Source organism: Rhamphochromis sp. 'chilingali' (genome assembly GCF_963969265.1).
Source record: "Rhamphochromis sp. 'chilingali' genome assembly, chromosome: 11".
NCBI lineage: Eukaryota > Metazoa > Chordata > Actinopteri > Cichliformes > Cichlidae > Rhamphochromis > Rhamphochromis sp. 'chilingali'.
Genome location: NC_137938.1, coordinates 15,991,384 through 16,012,581, shown reverse-complemented (window position 1 = coordinate 16,012,581; position 21,198 = coordinate 15,991,384). Strand labels below are relative to the sequence as shown.

General features: G+C 42.4%; 1 protein-coding gene across 2 annotated transcripts; it reads left to right on the top strand.

The window, feature by feature from the left end:
• The first annotated feature begins 73 nt into the window (after window positions 1-73).
• macf1b (microtubule actin crosslinking factor 1b) lies at window positions 74-20,369 on the top strand. 2 transcript variants are annotated; one of them, XM_080896133.1, is made up of 40 exons: window positions 76-912; window positions 3,908-4,644; window positions 4,823-4,870; window positions 5,006-5,176; window positions 5,717-5,883; window positions 5,969-6,128; window positions 6,240-6,324; window positions 6,603-6,847; window positions 7,433-7,552; window positions 7,681-7,788; window positions 7,882-8,100; window positions 8,414-8,617; window positions 8,695-8,926; window positions 9,043-9,269; window positions 9,362-9,484; window positions 9,569-9,670; window positions 9,785-9,886; window positions 10,009-10,173; window positions 10,366-10,521; window positions 10,794-10,991; window positions 11,108-11,236; window positions 11,344-11,514; window positions 11,648-11,803; window positions 11,930-12,136; window positions 12,255-12,374; window positions 12,468-12,637; window positions 12,766-12,925; window positions 13,229-13,423; window positions 13,697-13,822; window positions 14,051-14,194; window positions 14,389-14,577; window positions 14,696-14,810; window positions 14,944-15,110; window positions 15,271-15,433; window positions 15,572-15,726; window positions 15,829-15,903; window positions 16,062-16,179; window positions 17,951-18,096; window positions 18,289-18,409; window positions 18,553-20,369. In XM_080896133.1, the coding sequence occupies exons 2-40, from the start codon at window positions 3,988-3,990 to the stop codon at window positions 18,576-18,578; spliced, it is 6,342 nt and encodes a 2,113-aa protein (XP_080752259.1). In that variant the 5' UTR covers window positions 76-912; window positions 3,908-3,987; the 3' UTR covers window positions 18,579-20,369. The 2 variants fall into 2 exon arrangements, with proteins under 2 accessions (XP_080752260.1, XP_080752259.1); XM_080896134.1 differs by lacking the exons at window positions 16,062-16,179; window positions 18,289-18,409; window positions 18,553-20,369 and having other exon boundaries at window positions 74-912; window positions 17,951-18,080.
• Window positions 20,370-21,198: the final 829 nt, after the last annotated feature.

Here is a 21,198-nt window from a genome sequence, read left to right as displayed (position 1 = left end):
GGCAGGGTGGGTGTGGGTCCCTTCTTTTGTAGCCTGCACTACTCTCCCTCGCCGTCGAGAGAGGGAATGGGCCGAGGCAGCTGTCACTTACCATGTGAATGTTTCAAGGGCGACCCAGGGGTCTTTAGAAAACTCTCCTTTTTTTTGCCCCCCACCCCATTTTTCATGAAGAAGCAGCATGGAGTTTCTGAGCCACAGTCGGACCCAGAGGAGGGGCTTTGTTGGATGAGAAGGGGGAGAGTGAGAGAGAAAAAATAAGCCTGGGGAAGGTAAAGGGGGCACTTTGCTGCCAGGCTGCCCGGTACAGGAGCAACCTGAGCATCAGCAGCACTGGTGGGAATAGCGCTGCCACGCCGTTATATGGAACTGGCACAATTTGACCTCAATGTGAAAACTGCTCTTGGCTGGGAACTGTGGGAGTTCAACTGAGCCGTTGGAATACATTGTCTCCATCTGGGCGCACTATCCCATCGGTGGCGTTAACAAGGAAAGAATTCCTCCATCGCAGCTCCCATAACAAAGAAGAAAGGGAGAGGAGCAGAGCTGGTGGGAGGAGAAGTGAAGTGACGGGAGGGGAAGGGTGCACTGTGAAGGGAGAGGAGGGCATTGTTTGCCTGTGACTGTGGGCAACGGAAAAGCATGAGTTATCAGGACATGTGTGAGTGTGTTTAGAAAGTGTGTTTGTATGCGAGCATGTGTGAATGAGTGCACTTGATTGAGTGTGAGCTGGAGGGAGCATGCATGTGTATGCATTCGGGGAGCCTTCAGTTCAGGATGTTGGAGGTGGGAGGCCATTCAAGGGATGCTCAAACAAAGCTGGATTTTTTTTCTATCTTTGTCTTCTTTTTGAACGGTGATTGAGGAGTAGCTGGATTCCTTTACTCATGCTGTTGGGCTCGACTGTGCTTCGGGGTAAGTGTAATTCACGTAAGCTTCTAACCGCCAAAACTGCCACTAAGTCAGGGCTGGCCTAGAGAGACTTTGGTTTTGCACTTTGCCGGTCAGGGATTAAACTAAGAGGTCGTAGCAGTGAGAGATCCAACTGAAGGATTTTCTGCATTTACTCAGTTCAAGAGGCAATAAAATATTCCAAAGCATCAATATGAATGGATCATTCAAATGTAAGTACATAAGTGTATTTTATTTAGTTCAGCTATATATTCTTTGTGAACATTTTCTCAATTCCTTGTATGGAGACATGCCCCTTTTACAACAGCTACAACTAGCACATTGTATTTTATATAGTAGTGCTGTATTGCACATTTAGAGGACAGTGTGCAACCTTGTACATTATCCACCCTAAAATGTTATGAGTCTCATGGGTGAATGCACAGCTGCCATCCCTGATTAGGGACCACTACAATGATTACTACTTCAGGACCTCCCTCAACAGAAACCAGCACACAACAGTGACACAACATTAAGGCTCTACTGTTCTGATTGATGATTATTGTTCGCCACTAATTACCAGTCCACTCGTATCGAGCTTATTACACCAAATCAGTGTATAAATATGATGAAAAACATACAATACAAATATCCTCTATATGGTATTTTAGATGCTCATAATGCATACACACATATAAATGAATATTGCTAATTTTGATGTTCGTGCTTTTATACTATATACAAGTCCCTATACTATAGTCATAATCCAATTCATCAGGAAATGGACTGCGGTCGTGTATCATAAATCACAGCTGAGAGCAGAGAAAGGGCCATTTGAATTAAGGGCCATTTTAAAGGTGGTTAAGTGATGGGATGGTTAGGTCAATATCAGTTATATAGTAGAGTGGCTCTCTGGTTGCCTGGCTCCCTTTCATCTACCATTGTGCAAAAAGGTGAGAGGTGTATATCAGATCCAGGGATGCTGAGAAGGGATTCTTTCATGAAATAATGTAGGTCACTGTGTTAGTACATGTCCTCCTTAAAAACTGAATGATTATTGGGGGTTTTTTCACTCTATATCAGGTCTAAGGGGTCAAGGCAACATAATGAGAATAAGAGTACATAAGCCTGTGTATTTCAAACAGAATCTCCTTTTTACTGTAGCATGTGATGAAAGTGGTCCTCAGCATATCCTCACACAGTGTGCTGTGAGATCACTGTAAGAGCAGCCGTGTAGTTTAGTAAATGACCACACATGTGGTGCGGTAACCAGAGAAGGCACACCCTCTCTGCTGAATTGTTAACCCATATGGACAGAGCCACAGACACTCTCTCGCTTCCTCGGGAGACTGCTGGGCAGTGATCTGGCCTAACTGGGTAATCATTGATCTTCAGGCTGGGGCTTTGTCTGGGCACTACTCTCTGATCTGACTGTGTACTCCCCTGTGGTTTCTTAACTGCATCATCTGCTCAGCAGAAACATGCATGATGTAGGTAATTGCTAGCTTAATGCACATGGAGGCATCATACCAACATAGGTCATATTTAGATTCCCATCCAGTTAAACACTGTCAGATTTCATCTTACTACAGTGATCAAGCATATGTAACCTTAGCTCCTTTATGGGTGTGCCAATTTGAATGAAACTTTTCATAAACATCGTCACACATACAGCTATATATATATAATAAATAAGAATTGAGTCAAACAAAAAAGGAGAACCAAATGAAGGACTTTAAAAAGCCCGCCTAAGGCAGATCTGATTTAAATTTGTTTTGTATATTGACAGTAGAGAGACGTTCTCCTTGGCTGTAGACTTTTTTGTCTAAGAAGCTGCAAAAATAAAGAAGCTGCATCTACAGGCTATTATTTTAGCAATCGATTATGGGTGTAATATACAGAATAACTGTCTATCTTTATAGCACTGTGCATCCACATCCTCCGCATTCTCAGTAGTTTGAGGAGCCAACATCCCAATTTCCTCTTTGATGACCCATAGAGGCCCCCCACAGATCTTTAGTCACCGAGCATGACCTGAAATGACCTGTAATAATTCTGAATGGACCAGTCCAATCATGACTCAGAGGAGGACCTAACTTCAACAGCACCCCTCCCTGTGCTATCCTGATGGGCTCACCTCAGCTCCACTAGACCGAGATAATTACTCTCACCTTTAACCTTCCTGTTAAAACAATGAAGGCTCTGAGCTGAGGGACAGGCAGACAGGCTAACACCGTAAACTGTCACTCATGTAGTAATTTTGATCAGGTTAGATGGTGATCAGATCATTTTTGTATTCAGAATTCTGCAGTAGTAGTGTGGTAATAGGAGAGAGTCAGGCTTTAGTTTTCCATAAAGGTCACCAGCTATCAGTCTGTGTAATAACAGTGTATACTGTAAGGTATGCTACTGATTGGTGTCTGTTACACCAACAACTCCCCCACTACTCTCATGCCGCTTAGTTTTCCTGCACCTCCTCTTGTTGTCACCCTCTAGAAAGGCGATGTCTGCGTGTTAATGGCTGTCATATTTGATCAGATCCTTAGCGGCTTTCCCAGGACTGGTCCAGGCTGAGTTACAGAAAGCGCTGGCTGATTGCCACTGCTTTTTCTGTGCCAGGCTCAACAGTGGGATCCTCGACAAGCCTGTCACATTGATTTCTAAGCCCAGAATATTTCGGTTGGTGATGTGACATAGAGGGGAGTGCGTGTGTTTGCGGGTGTTTATGTGAAATCTAGACAAAGGGATGGGGAGTATCCTGGCAAAGTATCTCTGATGCATTTTCCTATGGTCCTTCAGTGCCAAGAAAAGGGCAACACTGGCAAAGAAATGTAGCAAATGGAGAATGTGAGACACTGATTTACTTTATTTGTTAGCAGTTTTCTGGACGTGTAAGCTATGCAAGGAGTAACTCGTGCCTTTGAAACTGGGAAGCTATGCTTTTAAAATAAGTATTATTTTGTAGATTCACAAACTGAGCAATTATTCATTGCATGATGACCCCCTTGTCTTATTTTAGGTAGCTGAAGAAACTCCCGCATGCATGGCCGCTGGCCCTTACCTGACCTATTACCTCATTAGCCACTGGGCTGAAGGATTATGGGCAACCTCATCAGCCGGCCCAGCTGCCTGGGCCAGAAGTCCAAGCATGTCAGGTCAGATGAGGACTTTCTGAAGGAGTGCTACCAACGAAGAAAAGAGTGGCAGCCCGCAGAGCAACATGGGGAGACCAAAAAGGAAGAGACTATCAAAGACAAAGCCAACGATGATGCGAGCAAGGAAAGAGAGGTGGAGAGTTACAAGGAACCCCAGGAAATTGATCTTAAAAGGGAGCAGGGAGCTGAAACTCCCATTTCAGATAAACCCCTTCACAGCTCTCCTGCGTCAACAATCAGGAGTACCAGTACTCTAGAAAATGCTTGGCAAGGCAGCCCGTCTCCCATAAAAACTTCTCGAAATGGCACCTTGACAAGGAGGACAGTGCCTCCTGAGTTCGCCAGATCACCTCTGGCTCACCCAGAGAAAACCTCTGCAGAGAGGAGGGCCAGCTTCCAGAGGAGAGACTCTAGAGAAGGAAGCCCCTGGTCCTGGAAGAATGTGGCATCACGTGAGGTCACAGAAGTGACAGAGGTGACAGAGACAACTGTAACAGAAATTGTGGAAGTGACAGAGTATCCACCAGGAGATAAAGGAGGGAACCCGATTGTCACCAGAACCGTGAGAGTCTTGAATGGTGTCGCGGAGGAACTTGCAGAGGTTGAAAACAACACGACTCTCAAATATGAGAAGTTGTATCTGGTTTTCTTTTCACTCTTTCCATTATTCTTTCTATCCTAGAACTCTCTCTGTCTGTACAGGCAATATGTTTTTTGGGTATTTCTATATCAAAATTTTTATGAATTGACAAAACACTAGGATTGTCTTTACTTTGCAGCTCCAAAGTTCAAGCTCAGATCAGGATCCCACCCTGGATAAATGGAGGGTAGGTTTTACCCATATCATATTTCTGTTGTAGTTACGCCGATTATATTTCAGGTGAAACAACCTTGTTTTAAAGAAAACATTTTTTATTCACAGTTAAGAAATTGATACTGATATGTTGTGGTCTTTTGTCAAGGGAACAAGATCTGCCTTGGCACTAAAGGATGTTTCTACAGATTCTGAAACATTTCTCCAAAACCTGGAAGCTTTGCTTAAATGGGTCAAAGAAATAGAGGAGCTCACAGCAAATCAGAAACCCCCATCATCAGAGGTGAAAGTGGTGAAAGCACAGCTCCAAGAACAAAAGGTTTGTTACGTTCAACATTGCATCATAGTTTCATGTTTCCACTGAGTTCCGCAGTGGGCAAAAAGAATTACCTATAGGAAGATGTCCTGAATCCATGGAAAATGCTCTAGTGCTTCCGTTTTAAGGTAAATCTGCTCTATTCAGCAGTGAATGGGTGGTGTTTATCACCACAATGAGCTTCAGTAAGTCTTTGTCTACATGTCCTGAGGGCATATAAAAGCAGGGAAGTCTCTCACCTTTCAGCGGCAGTCACACCCATTGTGCGCTCTTTGGAGGAGGTGAAACCTGTCTGGTTCTTGATAATGTAGGTTTGTGAAACAGGACTCCCCCCTCACTGACTGGCACAAAAACAGGAAGAAAAACAAAAAAAGCAAAAATAAAAGGGGAGGCGGATTTAAGAAATATTAACAGGTGCAAGCAATGTCGTGTCTCAGAAATCGTACATAAAATGTTAAGAATAGGTTTTCTGTATAGCAGTATCAATAGTGTTTGTGATTCCACATAATATCACTTCACCTGAGATATTCAGCTGTTTCACAGCTCTTGCAGCGTCTCCTAACAGACCGGAGGCGTAGTATGACCTCCATGATGTCAGAAGGCACTCAGCTGGTGGAGGCCCATGTGGGAGAAGAAGGGGAGCAAGTAAAGGTCAAACTATCCACTCTTAATCAGAAGTGGGAGGCCTTACAACAGGAAGCAGAACAAAGGTGAACCACTTTTACTATCAATATTGATTTGACAAGACTGCATCACGAGACAAACATCACTCACTGATTACGGGGACTTTCGTAGGAGGGCAAGCCTGGAGCTCATCCTTCCCAGGGCCCAGCTGTTCCAGGAAGGAGTGGACAGCTTGCAGCAATGGCTCATATCTATGGAACAGACTCTAGCTGAACTTCGAAATGCAGAAAGAGTAATGCTGCATCTCACAGAGGCCTCCGACCGGGCCAAGGTTAGAAATCTAAAGCGAATGGACTGCCATGCAAAGTAAAGGTGGATTGTATTGTTTAAATAGAAGAATAGATTTTACAATACATTTTAAACACTTTTTTTCTTCCTTCAGGCTGTTGTTGAAGAAATTCAAGTTAAAACTGCAGAACTAGGGAAAATACAGAAGTCAGGTCATGAGCTAATGGAAGCATTATCAGGTAATGTTTACATACATCTTTAAATTAGTTATTGTAGATGGATATATTAATAATAGAAGTTCTGCCCATGTCTGTCCCTTGTCGCTTGTTTGATAACTCCTTGATTAATCAACACTATTATATGAGAAGACTGAGATGTGATCTACCACTCGTTCAAACAACTTCAAACCAAACACTGCACTTCCTTGCATCCTCAGCAGTACACCTGCCAAGTGTGATGCTGGTGGTTATTTTGATGAATGGCTACTGTGTAAATCTGGATTTACCTTTTCTTTCAGAGGAGGAAGCCCAGCAAGTACAGGAGAAGATGGATGCTTTGCGTATTCGTTGCTCTGTGCTGAGTCTGAGCAGTCTGGACGTGCTGCAGAGACTGGAACAAGCGCTTGAGGCCTCCAGTCGTTGTACCTCCAGCCAAGAGGACCTCCACCTGTGGCTGGGTCGCATTGAGCGGGAGCTCTTGGGGGCAGCAGGGGCACAGACTCATGCTGGAGATGCAGTACTATGTGCAGCTGAGAGACAAAGGGTAATGTTTACACATAATTAAAGGTTTTTAGGGTTTATACAAGGAAATACCACTTGATCGCCATTGAAAAGTGGAAGTGCAAAGCTAATGTAATATGTGGAAAAAAAAAACATTTTCACAGGACTCTGTAAAAGTAATGTGAAGAACTAAGTACACCACCAAATTCAAAAGAGCCATCTAAGCAGCAATAAAGTAATTGCTTCTGTATGACTTCATCAATCTGTCATATTATTGTGGAGCTGGGGTTGGCATTTCATTTTCCCAAGAAGAAACTGGGACTGTCTGTTGTAGGTTTCTTGACGTTCTTGGGATTGTTGTCTTGTCACCTGATCTAATTTTGACCAAGCATTAGCTGCCGTCAAGTCAGTGTTGTTGTAGGACAGTCTTGCTCTAATTGCACTTTCATGAACTTTAAGATTTAACTGAGACCTGAAGACTCTGAGAGAAAGCCATTAGGTTTTGTGTAATTTCTTTATTGTCACATGGTGTTTTTTACTTAAGATGTTGGAAGCCTTCAGAACATATCTATTTGTATTTGAATGATAATTATTTTGTTTATGTGACAATACTGTGTATTTTTAACAGTTGGAAAAAGCAGTGGTAAAGGAGATAGCTTGGTTCAAAGATACAGCAGCCAAACTTGAGAAGCTGAAAACTATTGATCTTGATCCAGAGCTCATCGCAGAACAGGTCTATGAGCAAAAGGTCAGGACACACACACACAGACACGATATATTATACAGTACATGCTACAGTTTTATAAGTCCATCAATAGGAATGTTTGGTAACTGATTTTAACTTGATTTTAACTTGATATAATGTTACCTGTACAGATTTTAGCAGTTGAGATTCTACAACATCGGTTCAATATTGAGAAGATGGTAAAAATCACTGAAATCTTGATGACATACAGCGATGAAGGGGAAACTGGCGATCTTCGGGTACACTCTGAACTAAAATTTCATCAATGAAGCAAACACATACATGACTCGGGAGGTTTGAATGTATTTTTTCCACTGTTACATCTCCTGCAGACCCCAATTGAGGCTTTACAAGAACAATGCAACACCACCTCAGCTACCAATTCCCACGTGGTCCTGCAGCTTGAGCATGCTCAGTCACTCCTCCATCAATTCTCTGAGGGCTTTGCTGAGGTTTCACCGTGGCTTGAAGAAACTCAGACCCTGATTGGCCAGCTGTCCCTCACCACAATTAGCTATGAGGCATTTCGGGAACAACAGGACCTTTTACAGGTAAAGAAACCTGCTTTCCCATATCAGAGTGCCAGCTTTTCTCTTCTTTCATCACCCTTTTTGTGCTGGTGAACAATGAAGTCCTTTCAGACTTTATAGCCACTGCCACTATTTTTCTCTGGGTAAATGTGCTAATCTGTTAAACCATAGTTCATTAATGTAATTTACTTCATGACAGGTCTGTTGTGTCAGGCCTGTCACTGCAAGTGACACAAAGGGATTTTTTGTCCTTTCCCTGTTCATTTCAAATGCTTTCTGGTAAATAAAGTGCTCTCTGCATTGTTAAACTTTTTTTTTTCTCTCTTGTGCTTAGGGTCTTCGGGAATCTATAGCTGAACATAGACCTTTGATTGCACGTTTATGCTCTCTGGCAAAACGCCTGTCAGAACTAAACTCCATTCAGGGGGATCAGTTCTGCCGCAAGGCCACAGAGGCTGAGGAGCAGCATAGAGCTATTAGAGACCGCGTGAGAGAGACTGCCAATCTACTGGAGGAGTCCTTGCCTCGATTCACTCAGGTAAGAATCCTTGTTTGGAAATGTTCACCAGTTTGTCCTATACTGGTTCACAGCTTAATGTTTTCTTATTCCTCTAGCTGAACGAGAGGATGACTCTTATCAAAGAGAGTCTACACCGCCTGCTCAGTCGCATACAGACACCCACCTTACTTCAAGGTCTCACGCCAAGAATCCAAGAGCAGCTGCAGGACAACAAGCAAACCTTGGCTGAGTTGTCCAAACTTGAGTTAGGCCTCAGCAGCGTCAAAACACAGGCAGATGAACTACTGGCTAACACTCGGGCTGCCGGGGATGGATCAATCAGCACAGGTGACCATATTCTCAGATCTCCTGAAAACACACAAAACCACAAGCTGCAATGTTTTTAATTATGTGGAAAAGTTTAAATTCTAAGCAGTTTGCTTGCCATATCCTTGTGATCCCAGCAATTCAAGAGCGAGTGTCCAGCTTGTCCCTGCTTTGGGATGAGACACATAATCAAGCTAAAGAGAGGGAAACCTGGCTGCTCAAACTCTTGGACCTTGCCGTTAAATACTGGAGCGATGTCGGCGATGTCACAGCTGCTCTTAATGATGCTCAGCAGGCGGTTTTGGATCTCAATGCTAGTCGAACAGACTCTGAAACAATACGTCAGAGCCTTGAAACCATGCAGGTTGGTCTGGAGACTTTAAAAGGAAGCGTGCGTGAAGAACCCATATTGTTAGAAAGACATGTTGTAACTTTTTCCATCTTTTCAAAATATAGACTCTCAGGGAGGATATAGACAGTTTGCAGGGAGATCTGGACAGTCTTGGCGTTCTGGGAATGGAGCTGATGTCAGCATGCGGGGATACTGACAAACCAGATGTCACAAAGAGCCTAGATGAAGTATGAAACATATCTGAAAGTAATTTTTTTCAGCTGATTAAACTGTGCACTGACATAAAACCATATATTTTTGCTGGCTTAAAGCTCTATTGCACGTGGAACAACTTAAGCAAACTATGGAATGAATGTCACAAAAAGCTGGAGGACTCCTTGCAGATGGCACTGCATTATCAAGATACCATGCAGGTATGTGTCCAAGTGCAATACAAAACCATTTATATGGTATGCATAAATTTATAATAACATACATGTCATTATCACAGCTATATTAAATAACACACCACATCTTTTTACTATCAGGGACTGTTTGAGTGGTTGAAATCAGCTGAGCTGAGTTCTGCAGAGGAGTTCGTGGTAGGAACTGACTTGGAGTCAGTCAAAGAACAGCTATGTGACCTCAAGGTGGGTTCATTCTCCATACTGCCCTAGAACCTGCAATTACATTCATTCATAACGGCACCTTTGCCTATTAAAAGTAATGTGTTCTCTTGGTATATGTTTGCGTACGGTATCCCTTGTTTTAGGAATTGAAGCGGGAACTTTACCAAAAGAAGATTGAGATAGAAAGTCTGAACCATCGGTTTGTGTGTCGGCTGTCTCCAGGCTCAGAGCGTCCAGGCTCAATCTCGCCACTGTGTGACTTCAGACAGCGCTGGGACAGTCTGGAGTCAGAGACTGTCAACAGACAGGTAAGAAGATGACAGCAGGTAGAGTGATGCAATGCTAATGCTAATGTGGCTATTAGCTGCTATATCTGCTGTGCCACAACTTCAAAAGACATTTTACTGAAACAAAGGTGAGCTAGCCTGTAATAAATGTGTAAAAATGATCTGTTTCCAATGTTTCTAATGATATATACTATCCACTCATTATGTTTACAGCATCAGTTAGAGTGTGCTCTGCTGGGTCTCGGTCAGTTCCAAAACACACTGGATGAGCTGCACACTTGGCTTTCCAGGACCACTGAACAACTGCAGGGCAGCCAGCCAATCAGCATTGACCTGCAGGCATGTGAAATAGAGCTGGCTAAACACAAGGTTGGTGGTGGCCTTAATAAATACAGATATACTGTGACTAACATTTCAATCCAGCCTTTCAGTAGGCTACTTTGTCAACGCTGGAAACTTTGTGTGTGTATGTGTGTGTCTTGTTTATTGTATGCTTACACACCACCTATCTGAGTCATCTTATAAGAGTCAGAAATAACTAACACCAGAAAACACTTAGCCCAAAACAATCCAAGCAATGCATTGCGGAAATACTATACATATGCATTAATCTCTTCCCTCCTCCTTTTTCCTTCTCAAAGGTGTTGCGGAATGATGTTATGTCTCATGTTCGCACAGTGGAATCCCTCAACAAGGCAGGCAGGGGGCTGCTGGAGGTTGGGTCCGCAGAAGGTCCACATGGTCTGCAATCTCGATTGGAGCATCTCAATGAAAGCTGGGAGTTTGTCCGCTGTGAGACTGAACGAAGGCAGCTGGAATTAGAGAACAGACTGAGTCAGGTGAAGACAGAATTATATTGTTACACTGGATCAGAAGTCTTTTTGATTGTAAAACACGATTCAGTTTATTTATAACAAATGTTGATGCACGATATATGTATATTGTGTTGGCACAGGTGCAAGATGTTACAATGGAGATTCAGGACCTTTTACAGTGGTTGGAGAATACAGAACTGAGACTGTCCTCTTCTAAAATCATGTGGGGCATGCCGGACTCTGCAAGTGAAAGGCTCAATGCCCACTTGGTGAGGCTGATTAGAGTTTAAAATTAAAAATGTCAACTATAATCCTGGAAACATACATGTGAAGATATTGGTTCTAATTCTTTGGCTCTCCTGACTTGATGTGACAGGAGTTGTGTAATGAGATGGAGTCAAAGCTCCACACCTATACAGATGTGAAGAATGCCATTCACAGGATGCTGGAGAGCAGCGGTGTTGTGCGGGGATCGAGCACCGAACACAGCTTGTCGATTCTTGAACAGAAATGGGCGTCTGTTTACAGCAAAGTCCAGGAGCGAAAGGTCCTTTAATGTAGCACAGTCAACACGCTGCCTCTTTGAGATTTGTTTTCAGTTCCAGTGTGTTTTATTTAGTGTGTTTTATTGCAAATACATGTTATTACAGTAAATCAGAGTGTAGGACTTTTTTCTACAGGCACAGCTCACAGAGGGACTCAATTTGGCCAAGGAGTTTCACAGCAGTGTCCAGGAGCTACTCACTAAGATGAGCAAGTGTGAAGAGTCTATGGGGAACCTGCCAGCTCCTAGCTTTGTTCTGGACACAGTTTGTGCACAGCTGCACAGTCACAGAGTAGGTTTTATTTATTTATTTTTTTAAATACCTGTTGTATTTTTGTTTTTATTGCTTCCAATCCAGAGATCTAAACCCTGTAATATGTATTGGCTTTTCATTTATGAAATGCTTTTATCTATACAGACACTGGTGAATGAGGTAAACAATTATGGAGAGAAGAAGACCACAGTGGAGAACGCAGGCCTCAGACTAACTGAGCTCAGCAGAAAGGACGACTGTGATGTTATTCATAACCTAATCATGACCGTCCAGGATCGATACAAAAAGTTACAGCAGCGGACTTCAGAAAGAGGAAGGATGCTGGAGGATGTTAAAAAGAATGCCAAGCAGGTATATTTCATCTCTAATATACAGAGATATGTAACCTTGATCTTTCTCACGCGTGTATATGAATATAATGTGCCACACCCACGGAGAGCTTTGTATAAAATGTTTCTATCTCATTCAGTTTAATGAATCTTGGCGCCTCCTGGTGGACTGGATGACAGAAGTCGAACAGACATTAGACACACATAAGGAGATTGCGGTGTCCCACGAAGAGATTAAGCAACAATTGACAGAGCAAAAGGTACATTATAAACATGGTGATATGCTGTATGTGTGTAAGCACCTTTGCTGTTCACTTATGTGTCACTCATTTGCCGATCGCTCTTGTAATTAGGAGTTCCAGAAACTACTGAGATCAAAGAGGCCCATGTACGAGGCAACACTGAAGAGCGGTCGCAGTCTGCATGAAAGAGCTCAAACCTCCCACGATAGGCAGCATCTGGAGAACTTAATGGCTGAACTCAAAGACACATGGGACACCATCAGTGGCAAGTCCATGGAGAGGTACAGAACTGTATACCGTATACAACTGAATTTCTACCAATAAATGAGCCAAACATTCACATTAATACAGATAAATAACCAAAAAAAAAAGTGTACTCAAAGTGTTTGTGTTTTCTGTTTTCTTTTAGGCAACACAAGCTAGAGGAAGCACTGCTGTTCTCAGGAAGATTCACTGATGCTCTGCAGGCACTGAACGACTGGCTGTATAGAGCAGAACCCCAACTGGCTGAAGACGTACCTGTTGGTGGAGACAAAGACATGGTCAACAATCTCATAGACAAACACAAGGTACCCACAAATACAGTTTGGAAAAAATCAGCCTTTGCAACCAACCCACAGGACTTATTCTAATGTTTTCATTCTAAATGCAGTGTTATTCATTTCCTCATTTTCATATTAGAGGGTGTAATGCAGTCTTGTACATGAAGTGTTTACTAACAGTTGTATATCACATGTATTATTAATGTATATACGTACAATTAATGTTAAGTGCTACTTGTTGTACTCTGAATTTGCAGCTCATTCTTCACAGTCCTTCCTCATGAGTAAAATAAAATAGTTGGTTTTAGCCTTTTTTTCTCTTTCTCTCAGGCCTTCCAGAAGGAGTTGGGAAAGCGAGCCGGATGCATTAGGACCCTGAAGCGCTCTGTGAGAGATCTGACCAGGAGCAGCACGGCCGACGCTCACTGGCTGCAGGAGCAGATGGATGAACTGGAGGGCCGCTGGGAAGCTGTGTGCAAACTGTCAGTCAGCAAGCAGGACAGGCTGGAGGCTGCGCTTCAGCAGGTGTTGTACACGAATAGTAAAGGCTGTGAGGCTGTCCTGTGTGTGCAACAGCTGTTTTAAAAGTAGAAGCTGGAATTTTGACATTCGGTATTAAATGCTGATTCGACTGTGTCACTTAATCTGTCAAGACATAACCTTTTGCACTGATACTGATAGCTTCTGCACAAAAACTGACAGGTAGTCGTGTTTCTTTAAGTTTTGTCAAAAGTCATGAAAAAACACATGATGTGAAGCACTAATAAGGAGCTAAACTCCCCTCCTCGTTCTTGTTAGGCTGAAAAGTTCGACGGGCTCGTTCATTGTTTCATGGAGCGGCTCACTGAGGCCGAGAGGATCCTAAAATACGGGGTCATACCAGAGGAGGAGGAAGGTCTGCTTTCCTTCCGCAAACAGCATGAGGTCAGTATAAAATTTTGTCACTCCCTGTAGAGAAATTATTTTTTTTCCAGCTTATCAGCTTCCAGTGAGTGCAGAGGACAGACTCTGCTACAGAAGAAGCTGGTGCTGATAAGAGTTTAGTGTTTGGCTGAAGGTCAGTTAAACAAAGCTGTGCTTGAGCGTAGCTGTAAGGACGGCTACCTCGAGCATCAAAAAACTCATCCAAGTCTTTTTATTGCTCCGCCACAGGAGTCGCTGTCTGCCTTGCAGGCTCAGGCAGTGGAGCTTGAGAACATCCAGTGTTTGGGTGAGGAGATTCTTGCCTCCTGCCATCCAGACTCCATAATCACCCTAAAATCGTGGATCAGTGTCACTAAGACACGCTACGAGGAAGTGAGTGCCTTTGTGCCAAAGTAATACACACAAGGTTCTATTTTCCTTTAATTATATTAAAAAACAAATCATTTGATTGTTTAGGTAACTGTTGCTATCAGTCACCAAAATGGCTTGAATGCTGGAAGACATTTTATCAATGTATAAACAGCGAGCTGTGTAATTTTCTCCCCCTCTTTTGTTTTCCGAGTCAGGTTCAGACCTGGGCCCAGCAGCAGGGCCAGAAGATCCAAGCCAGTTTGACAGCACTGGAGACAGAGAGAGAGGAAGTCCAAAGACTGCTGGACTGGATCTCATCAGCAGAGGAAGCCCTCAGCCTCAGAGATCAAGAGCCTCTGCCTGAGGCCACAGAGCATAACCAAAAACTCATTGAGCAACACACAGTATGAGTTCTTTTTCTTTGAGAGCATGAGTTATTTACCATGTTTGCACTGCAAAACCCCCAGTTTTACAACATGCTTACTGTACTTTGTAGTCTCAGTTATGGACTCCTCTCCGCAGGTATTCATGGAGGAGTTAAATAAAAAGTTCCCAGAGGTAGAACATGCCACAAAATCCTGCAAACACAAGAGCATTTCGAAGCAGCAAGTTTCCCCAAGCAAACGGCCCCTCACCAGTAAGCCACTGTGAAAACAGCATTCTGTGCATGCATTCGTAAAGGGTTAAAGGTTGAGTAGCTCACTGCTAATGACCTGTCAAGCACATACAGTATCATTTGACTGAGATGAATGATGACTTTCTTTGTCCAGAGAGAAGGAGCGCTATGAAGTTGCAGCCTGCTATACCAGTCCCCCTGGAGCACCTTGACCCTCAGACCCCACAGCTCAGTCAGCTGGTCAGTGAGTGGCAGAAACTTTGGCTCCTGTCTGTGGCGAGACAAAACCGCTTGGAACAACACCAGCAAATGCTCAAAGAGGTCATTGTGCTTTTTGCAACATAACTGTAATAACGTTGAGAGACTCTGGTACCATTGTAGGTGGCCAAAACAATAAAAATGTTTTTGAAATTATTATTAGGAGAGACATTTTGACATTCAAAGATTTAAAAAGGTTGTGATATTTTGCTGTTTCCCACAGATGGAAGAATTTGCAAACTTTGACTTTAACATTTGGCGAAAGCGTTACATACAGTGGATTAGTCATTTGAAGTCTCGGATCTTGGACGTGTTTCGCAGCATCGACCGGGACCAGGATGGACGGATTAGCCAGAAGGAGTTCATCGATTATGTTCTTGCCTCTAGTGAGACTTTCTTACCTATAATAATCAGTTCATTGCTGATACTAATGTAGCTCTCATTCTGGATTATAGTGCTTTAACTCTTTACGTTAAGATCTGCATGGCTGGTGTTCAAGATAAGGCTTTGTACTCCTTCTGTAGAATTCCCCACAAGCTCTCTAGAGATGAACGCTGTCGCCAACATCTTTGACATGAACAACGACGGTTTCATCGACTACTATGAGTTTGTGAGCGCGCTCCATCCCAGCAGAGATCCCTACAGAAAAACACTGGATGCCGATCAGATCAATGAAGAGGTAAGAAGAGCGTGTTCATAAGGAATAATTAAGAAAAAGTTAAACTAATGTACTCCTTATGAGGTTTTTCAACTCATGCTGTCATTATCCTGCCTTTATTAGGTGAGCCGACAGGTAGCACAGTGTAACTGTCCCAAGAGGTTTCAAGTGGAGCAAATAAGTGCCAACAGATACAGGGTGAGTCAACTGTTAGTCACTGATTCAAAAGATATGCAACTTCATATTTAAAATGCTAAAATCCTCGACCACAGAGGAAATTTATGTCTTACATGGATTTCCTCTGTCCATCAGTACTTGTAACACGGTAATATTATATTATTTAATGTTTGCTCCAGTTTGGAGATTCCCAACAACTGAGGATGGTTCGAATCCTGCGTAGCACATTGATGGTCAGAGTCGGAGGAGGCTGGACTGCTCTGGATGAATTCCTGGTTAAAAATGATCCCTGCAGAGGTTGTAATAGTCATTATTTCCTGCATAACTAAATGCCTTTCTTTCAAAGACAAGCTGTTACAAACCATAAAGGATAAAACATCTCTTAACATTGCTTTTTCAGCTATATCTAGTTGGCCAATAATGGCCTTTTCATTTGACATTCAGGTGAATTAGATTAAAAAGTGAAAGGTGAAACAAACTAATATCAAGAACTGACCAATTCATGTTTAGCACTAAAAAAATCCTTTTGCAATCAAAAAGATCTACATGTAGAGCCATCAAGGCTAAAATCGGGTTAAATCTGGTCAAAAGTAAAGGTCAAATAGATGACTAGATCACAGCTGGCTGTTGACCTCTTATATTTAAAGAAAAAAATGCAAACTTTCTGTTTCTGATGGGCTCCTGTTGTTATTTGTCACATGGTAAGCTGATTAGGACAAGCCTGTGGACATTAAAACATTATTTTTCCCATGTGGAAAGACAGAACGGCAGATTCCAGGTTTGAATCTGTTGGTTATGGAAAGACTTTGTAAAGGTCTTTATGAGGAAGAGTGTATAATTATACATGTCTGTGAAGGTTCTCAGTCATCCAGGTCAGTGTAGTCTAAGGAGCTTGGAAAGAAAAGCGTCTGGACTTCTTTAAGTTGCTTGAAGACGTTTCACCTCTCATCCGAGAAGCTTCTTCAGTTCTAAGGTCAAATGGTGGAGAGTCCCAGATTTAAACCCAGTGGGAGTATCCCCCCAAAGAGGGAAAAAGGACCCCCTGATGATCCTCTAATCACATGAGCCAAGGTGTGAAAACGGGTGTGGGTCACAATCAGCCAGGGTTTCGGGTGAGCTCATTGTGAAACCTGGATCCACCCTATCATGTGATTTCTTGAGGTCAGATGGCCCAGGGTGTGAGTGGGTTCACCCAAAAGACAAAACTCCAAAACACAAACTTAACAATGTGGTGTAAGCTGTACAGTGCAGCGAGGAATGCCCAGACCTCTACATTGGAGAGACCAAACATCCACTTCACAAGCGCATGGCACAACATAGAAGAGCCACCTCCACAGGACAAGACTCAGCAGTCCATCTGCATCTAAAGGTCAAAGGTCACTCTTTCAAGGATGCCAATGTTCACATTTTGGACAGAGAGGATAGATGGTTTGAAGGAGGAGTGAAATAAGCCATTTATGTCCACTGTGAGCGACCATCTTTGAACAGAGGCGATGGTTTACGACACCAACTGTCTGCCATCTATAATCCAGTTTTGAGATCCCTCCCCAGACGCCTAAACGCCCACTCACACCCTGGGCCATCTGACCTCAGGAAATCACATGCTAGGGTGGGGCCAGGTTTCATAATGAGCTCACCTGAAACCCTGGCTGATTGTGACCCACACCCGCTTTCACACCTTGGCTCATGTGATTAGGTAGAGGATCATCAGGGGGTCCTTTGTCCCTCTTTGGGGGGAAACTCCCACTGGGTTTAAATCTGGGACTCTCCACCATTTGACGCTTTTCTTTCCAAGCTCCTTAGACTATAATTATATGCATTTTTTTCTTTTCACCCTTCAACCAAATCTCAACATTCTTTAGACATCTTGCAAAGTTGTCTTCAACATATTTTAGCCATCTTTTCACTGAGTTTTTGTTGGGTTGGAGGGGTTGTTAACACAGCGTATGTGAAAAAACTTTAGTCTTATTAATATCTACATGTTGGCTGACTATAATAATAGGTGTATCTATAAATAATGAGAAGTTTTGCCATTTTCTGTAAAATCCCTCTGTTGTGTCTCCAACAGTAAAAGGTCGGACCAACCTGAAGATAAAAGAGAAGTACTTGTCCCCAGCTGGGAGCACCTCTAAAGGTTTGACTGTCAGCAGGTCCAACTCAAGCCTCAGCCTGTACAGCAGTGCCTCTGCCCCCACCAGCCCCATGACACGCAAGGTAAGCTTTAAGCTGTGGGTAAAGCAACTTCCTATCTTTCTAATATTGAAATGAGAGAATTTCCATAACAATGTAGGATCAAGTTGCACCTGTCTACCTCTCAAATGAAGAACAGTAGCAACCAGAAAAAATGTAAATGTATTTTATTATGGAGACATTTATCAGTAATTGGTGTAACATATCTGGCTTTAGGCATTACTTCGTAGGAGTTTCTCAGGTGACCGCTGCATTCGCCCCAGGAGCTCCATAGCTGCTTTGGGGTCTGACCTACAGTTTGCCACAACAGGGGAGGATAACTCTCCATCACCACCAGGTTATTTTTTATTTTTTGCTTGATTTTTTTAGGCAAACTGCTTTCTCGTGCATCCAGTAAAGTTGCAACATTCACTTTTAGAACTTGAGAAACTTGTTGTGTTAACCCGATTCTGTCTGTTTTCATTCTTTTGCACCTTCTAGACGAAACTGAGAGGTTGCCCACATGATTATCTCTCCTTCTGAGCACCCTGAGTATGCTGCAGCGCTCAACCCAAACACAGCCTTGAAGCCCCAAAAGAGTGACAAGCAAAAGTTAGGTGCTAGAAGGGGCCTGAAAATAATGGAATCATTCACATTTGACCAGGTGAAAATGAAGGAAAAATACAGGAAAGGTCACCAAAAGTGCTGCTAACAGGCGTGCAGCTTTAGGTAATCTGCGTGAGAAGAATGTCTCAGTGTGGACAATGAGGGGTCAGTCCAGATGCAAGGCAGAGATTTTTTTTGTCCCTTTTTTCCTCATTTCATATATTTGTATCTGATTGCGTAGAGAGTAAGAATTTCTGCATGGATACTTGCTGCATGATAGCCAGAGCATTGCTTTAATCAGAACTGCTTTTATTTTCCAAGCCTGCTAAAGATGAGCTAAAGTCGGACGGTGTCGGGAGATGTCAGTAACGCTCTGTTACTGATTCAAGGTGACATAGTGCTAAGACTCACATATGATGGCACTGAAAGGTGTTGTGTTATCTGACTCTGCTATCAACATCCAAAAAAAATACTCATATACCAAAATCATAACTATATAAAGGGTACAGTATGCCGTCCGTCAGCTTTGTAATATTTTTTTTTGTTTTTATGTCATTCCATGATGAGGATATTGTTGGCAGGGCCACACTTTCTTTTGTCTTTTAATTTTTTTGGACAGCATGTTTTCATATAAATGTATTTTTATTCTTTATTGTAAGGATGCTCTAAACACTGGAGATTGTTTAACGAACAATGCACTGAAGTACGACGGGCCATTGTTGATTTGTAGAGATTCTTTTTCTCAGGACTGGTTGTGTCTTTCGATGTATGTTTCTATGGAACATTACTGTGAACATGTAGATGTGTTTTTTTCTTCATAACACTGTACTTAGAAAAATTTCTTTAGCGCATTTGTCTTTATAAATATGCACTTTTCTGTGTCCAACTACTGTAGATATGTCGTGCTAAGTAAGAGGATGTCTTACATATGATTTATACAAACTATAATTTTAGTTTGGGGTTCATAAAAAAATAATGTTGACAATTTTATGTCATGAGAATGCAGTGGTTGTATATTTAATATTTCTATTAGTTTCTATGCTTTTCTGGCATTTTAAGCAACACAGTATCGTTTTTTTGTTTTGTTTTCTGCCATTCAATCAGTTCAGAAACTCTCACATTTGTTAATTCATTATTCGCCTTCCAAAGATGTTAAAAAGAACATTCAACACTAGTTTCCTTAATAACAACACATGAGCCTGGACATAACAGTATGTATTGTTTCAGCAATAAACAACAAACCACATTTATCTTGAGAAATAATCAACTACAAGTCCACCATCATCATCATCATCATCATCCACTGGTAGTGTTGCAAAGCTTTTATTCTGCGGGTTAATGATAGACCAGTTAATACTTTACAATATGTGTAACCACTATGTTTGTAAGTGTCCCTTTGTACTAGATCCACCTGAGGTTGAGTAGCTTCAGTAGCTTATGTCATGGCATTTGGTCTATGCAGTTGTCAACTAAATTTTTTAAAGTCAAAAATGTTTTACGTGATGGAATACATTTTCTCTTTGCCTCGTGTTTGGAGACAGTTGATAATTTACTGTACTGTAAAAAATTACAACAGCCAGATTTCACTTCGATTGCTATGCACCCTGATCTTTCTGTACTGTAAATGTTTCTATACCCAGCACTCATTCTGATGTCTAACTTTAGATGAATGTCACTAATAATTTTACATCCACTTGTATAAAAAATAAAACTTTTGTATAAAAATATGAAATAGTTTGCTATTAATATTATTACATTTGCTAATACTACCAAAATGCCCTCTGTGGAGGAGGCAGAAGACCAACTACAATGGCAGAGGTTACTGGGGTAGTTAAGAAGCTCCGTGGTGCCAAGTTGCCAGGCTAGGATGAGATTCCAAAATCCTGAGATGATAAAGGTTCTGGCCATTGTATGGCTGTCTTGGCTGACACTTGGTTGACGTGGAGGTCTAAGACAATGCCTGTGGAGTGGAGTGGTGGTTGCCATTTACCAAAAAGTGGGTGTGCTTAAATTTTCAGGGTATCAAGATCTTGAAAAAGATTCTCCAGCTGACTGTCAAACCTCGGTCCAGATCTTCAGGAAAAACACTGCCAGTTCTGTCCAAACAGTGGGCCAGGTCATCACCCTTACAGGACTTTTGGCTGGATCGTATGAGTTTGACCCTCCCTTCAATCATGTGTTTTGTGGATTTGGAGAAAGTTTACTGGGGTGAACTGTGGGAGTATGGAGTGTGTCTGTTGTTACAGGCCACGGGGTCTATGTATAATCAAAGTCAGAGCTGTCCACATTTCTGGCACAAAATCAGACATGTTTTCAGTGGATGTTGGGCTCCACCAGGGTTGAACTTTATCTCTAATCCTATTTGTCATATTCATTGACAGTTGAGGTGGTTCAGGTATTAAGTTAAGATGTTTTATGGGCTGCTCCCTATGAAGGTTTTCCAACCATGCCAGACTGGGAAGAGATCTCAGGGTAGGCCCAGAACATCTTACACTGTTGGAAAGCCTCGTTGCTTTTCTCAAATGGTGCCAAATTTGATGC

Excerpts from the sequence above, each read along its gene's own strand:
- macf1b (XM_080896133.1), top strand. The coding sequence starts at position 3,988 with ATGGGCAACCTCATCAGCCGGCCCAGCTGCCTGGGCCAGAAGTCCAAG. Across the intron at positions 8,101-8,413 it reads AACAACAGGACCTTTTACAG|GGTCTTCGGGAATCTATAGC; the intron begins GTAAAGAAACCT and ends TCTTGTGCTTAG. Across the intron at positions 9,887-10,008 it reads AACAGCTATGTGACCTCAAG|GAATTGAAGCGGGAACTTTA; the intron begins GTGGGTTCATTC and ends CCCTTGTTTTAG.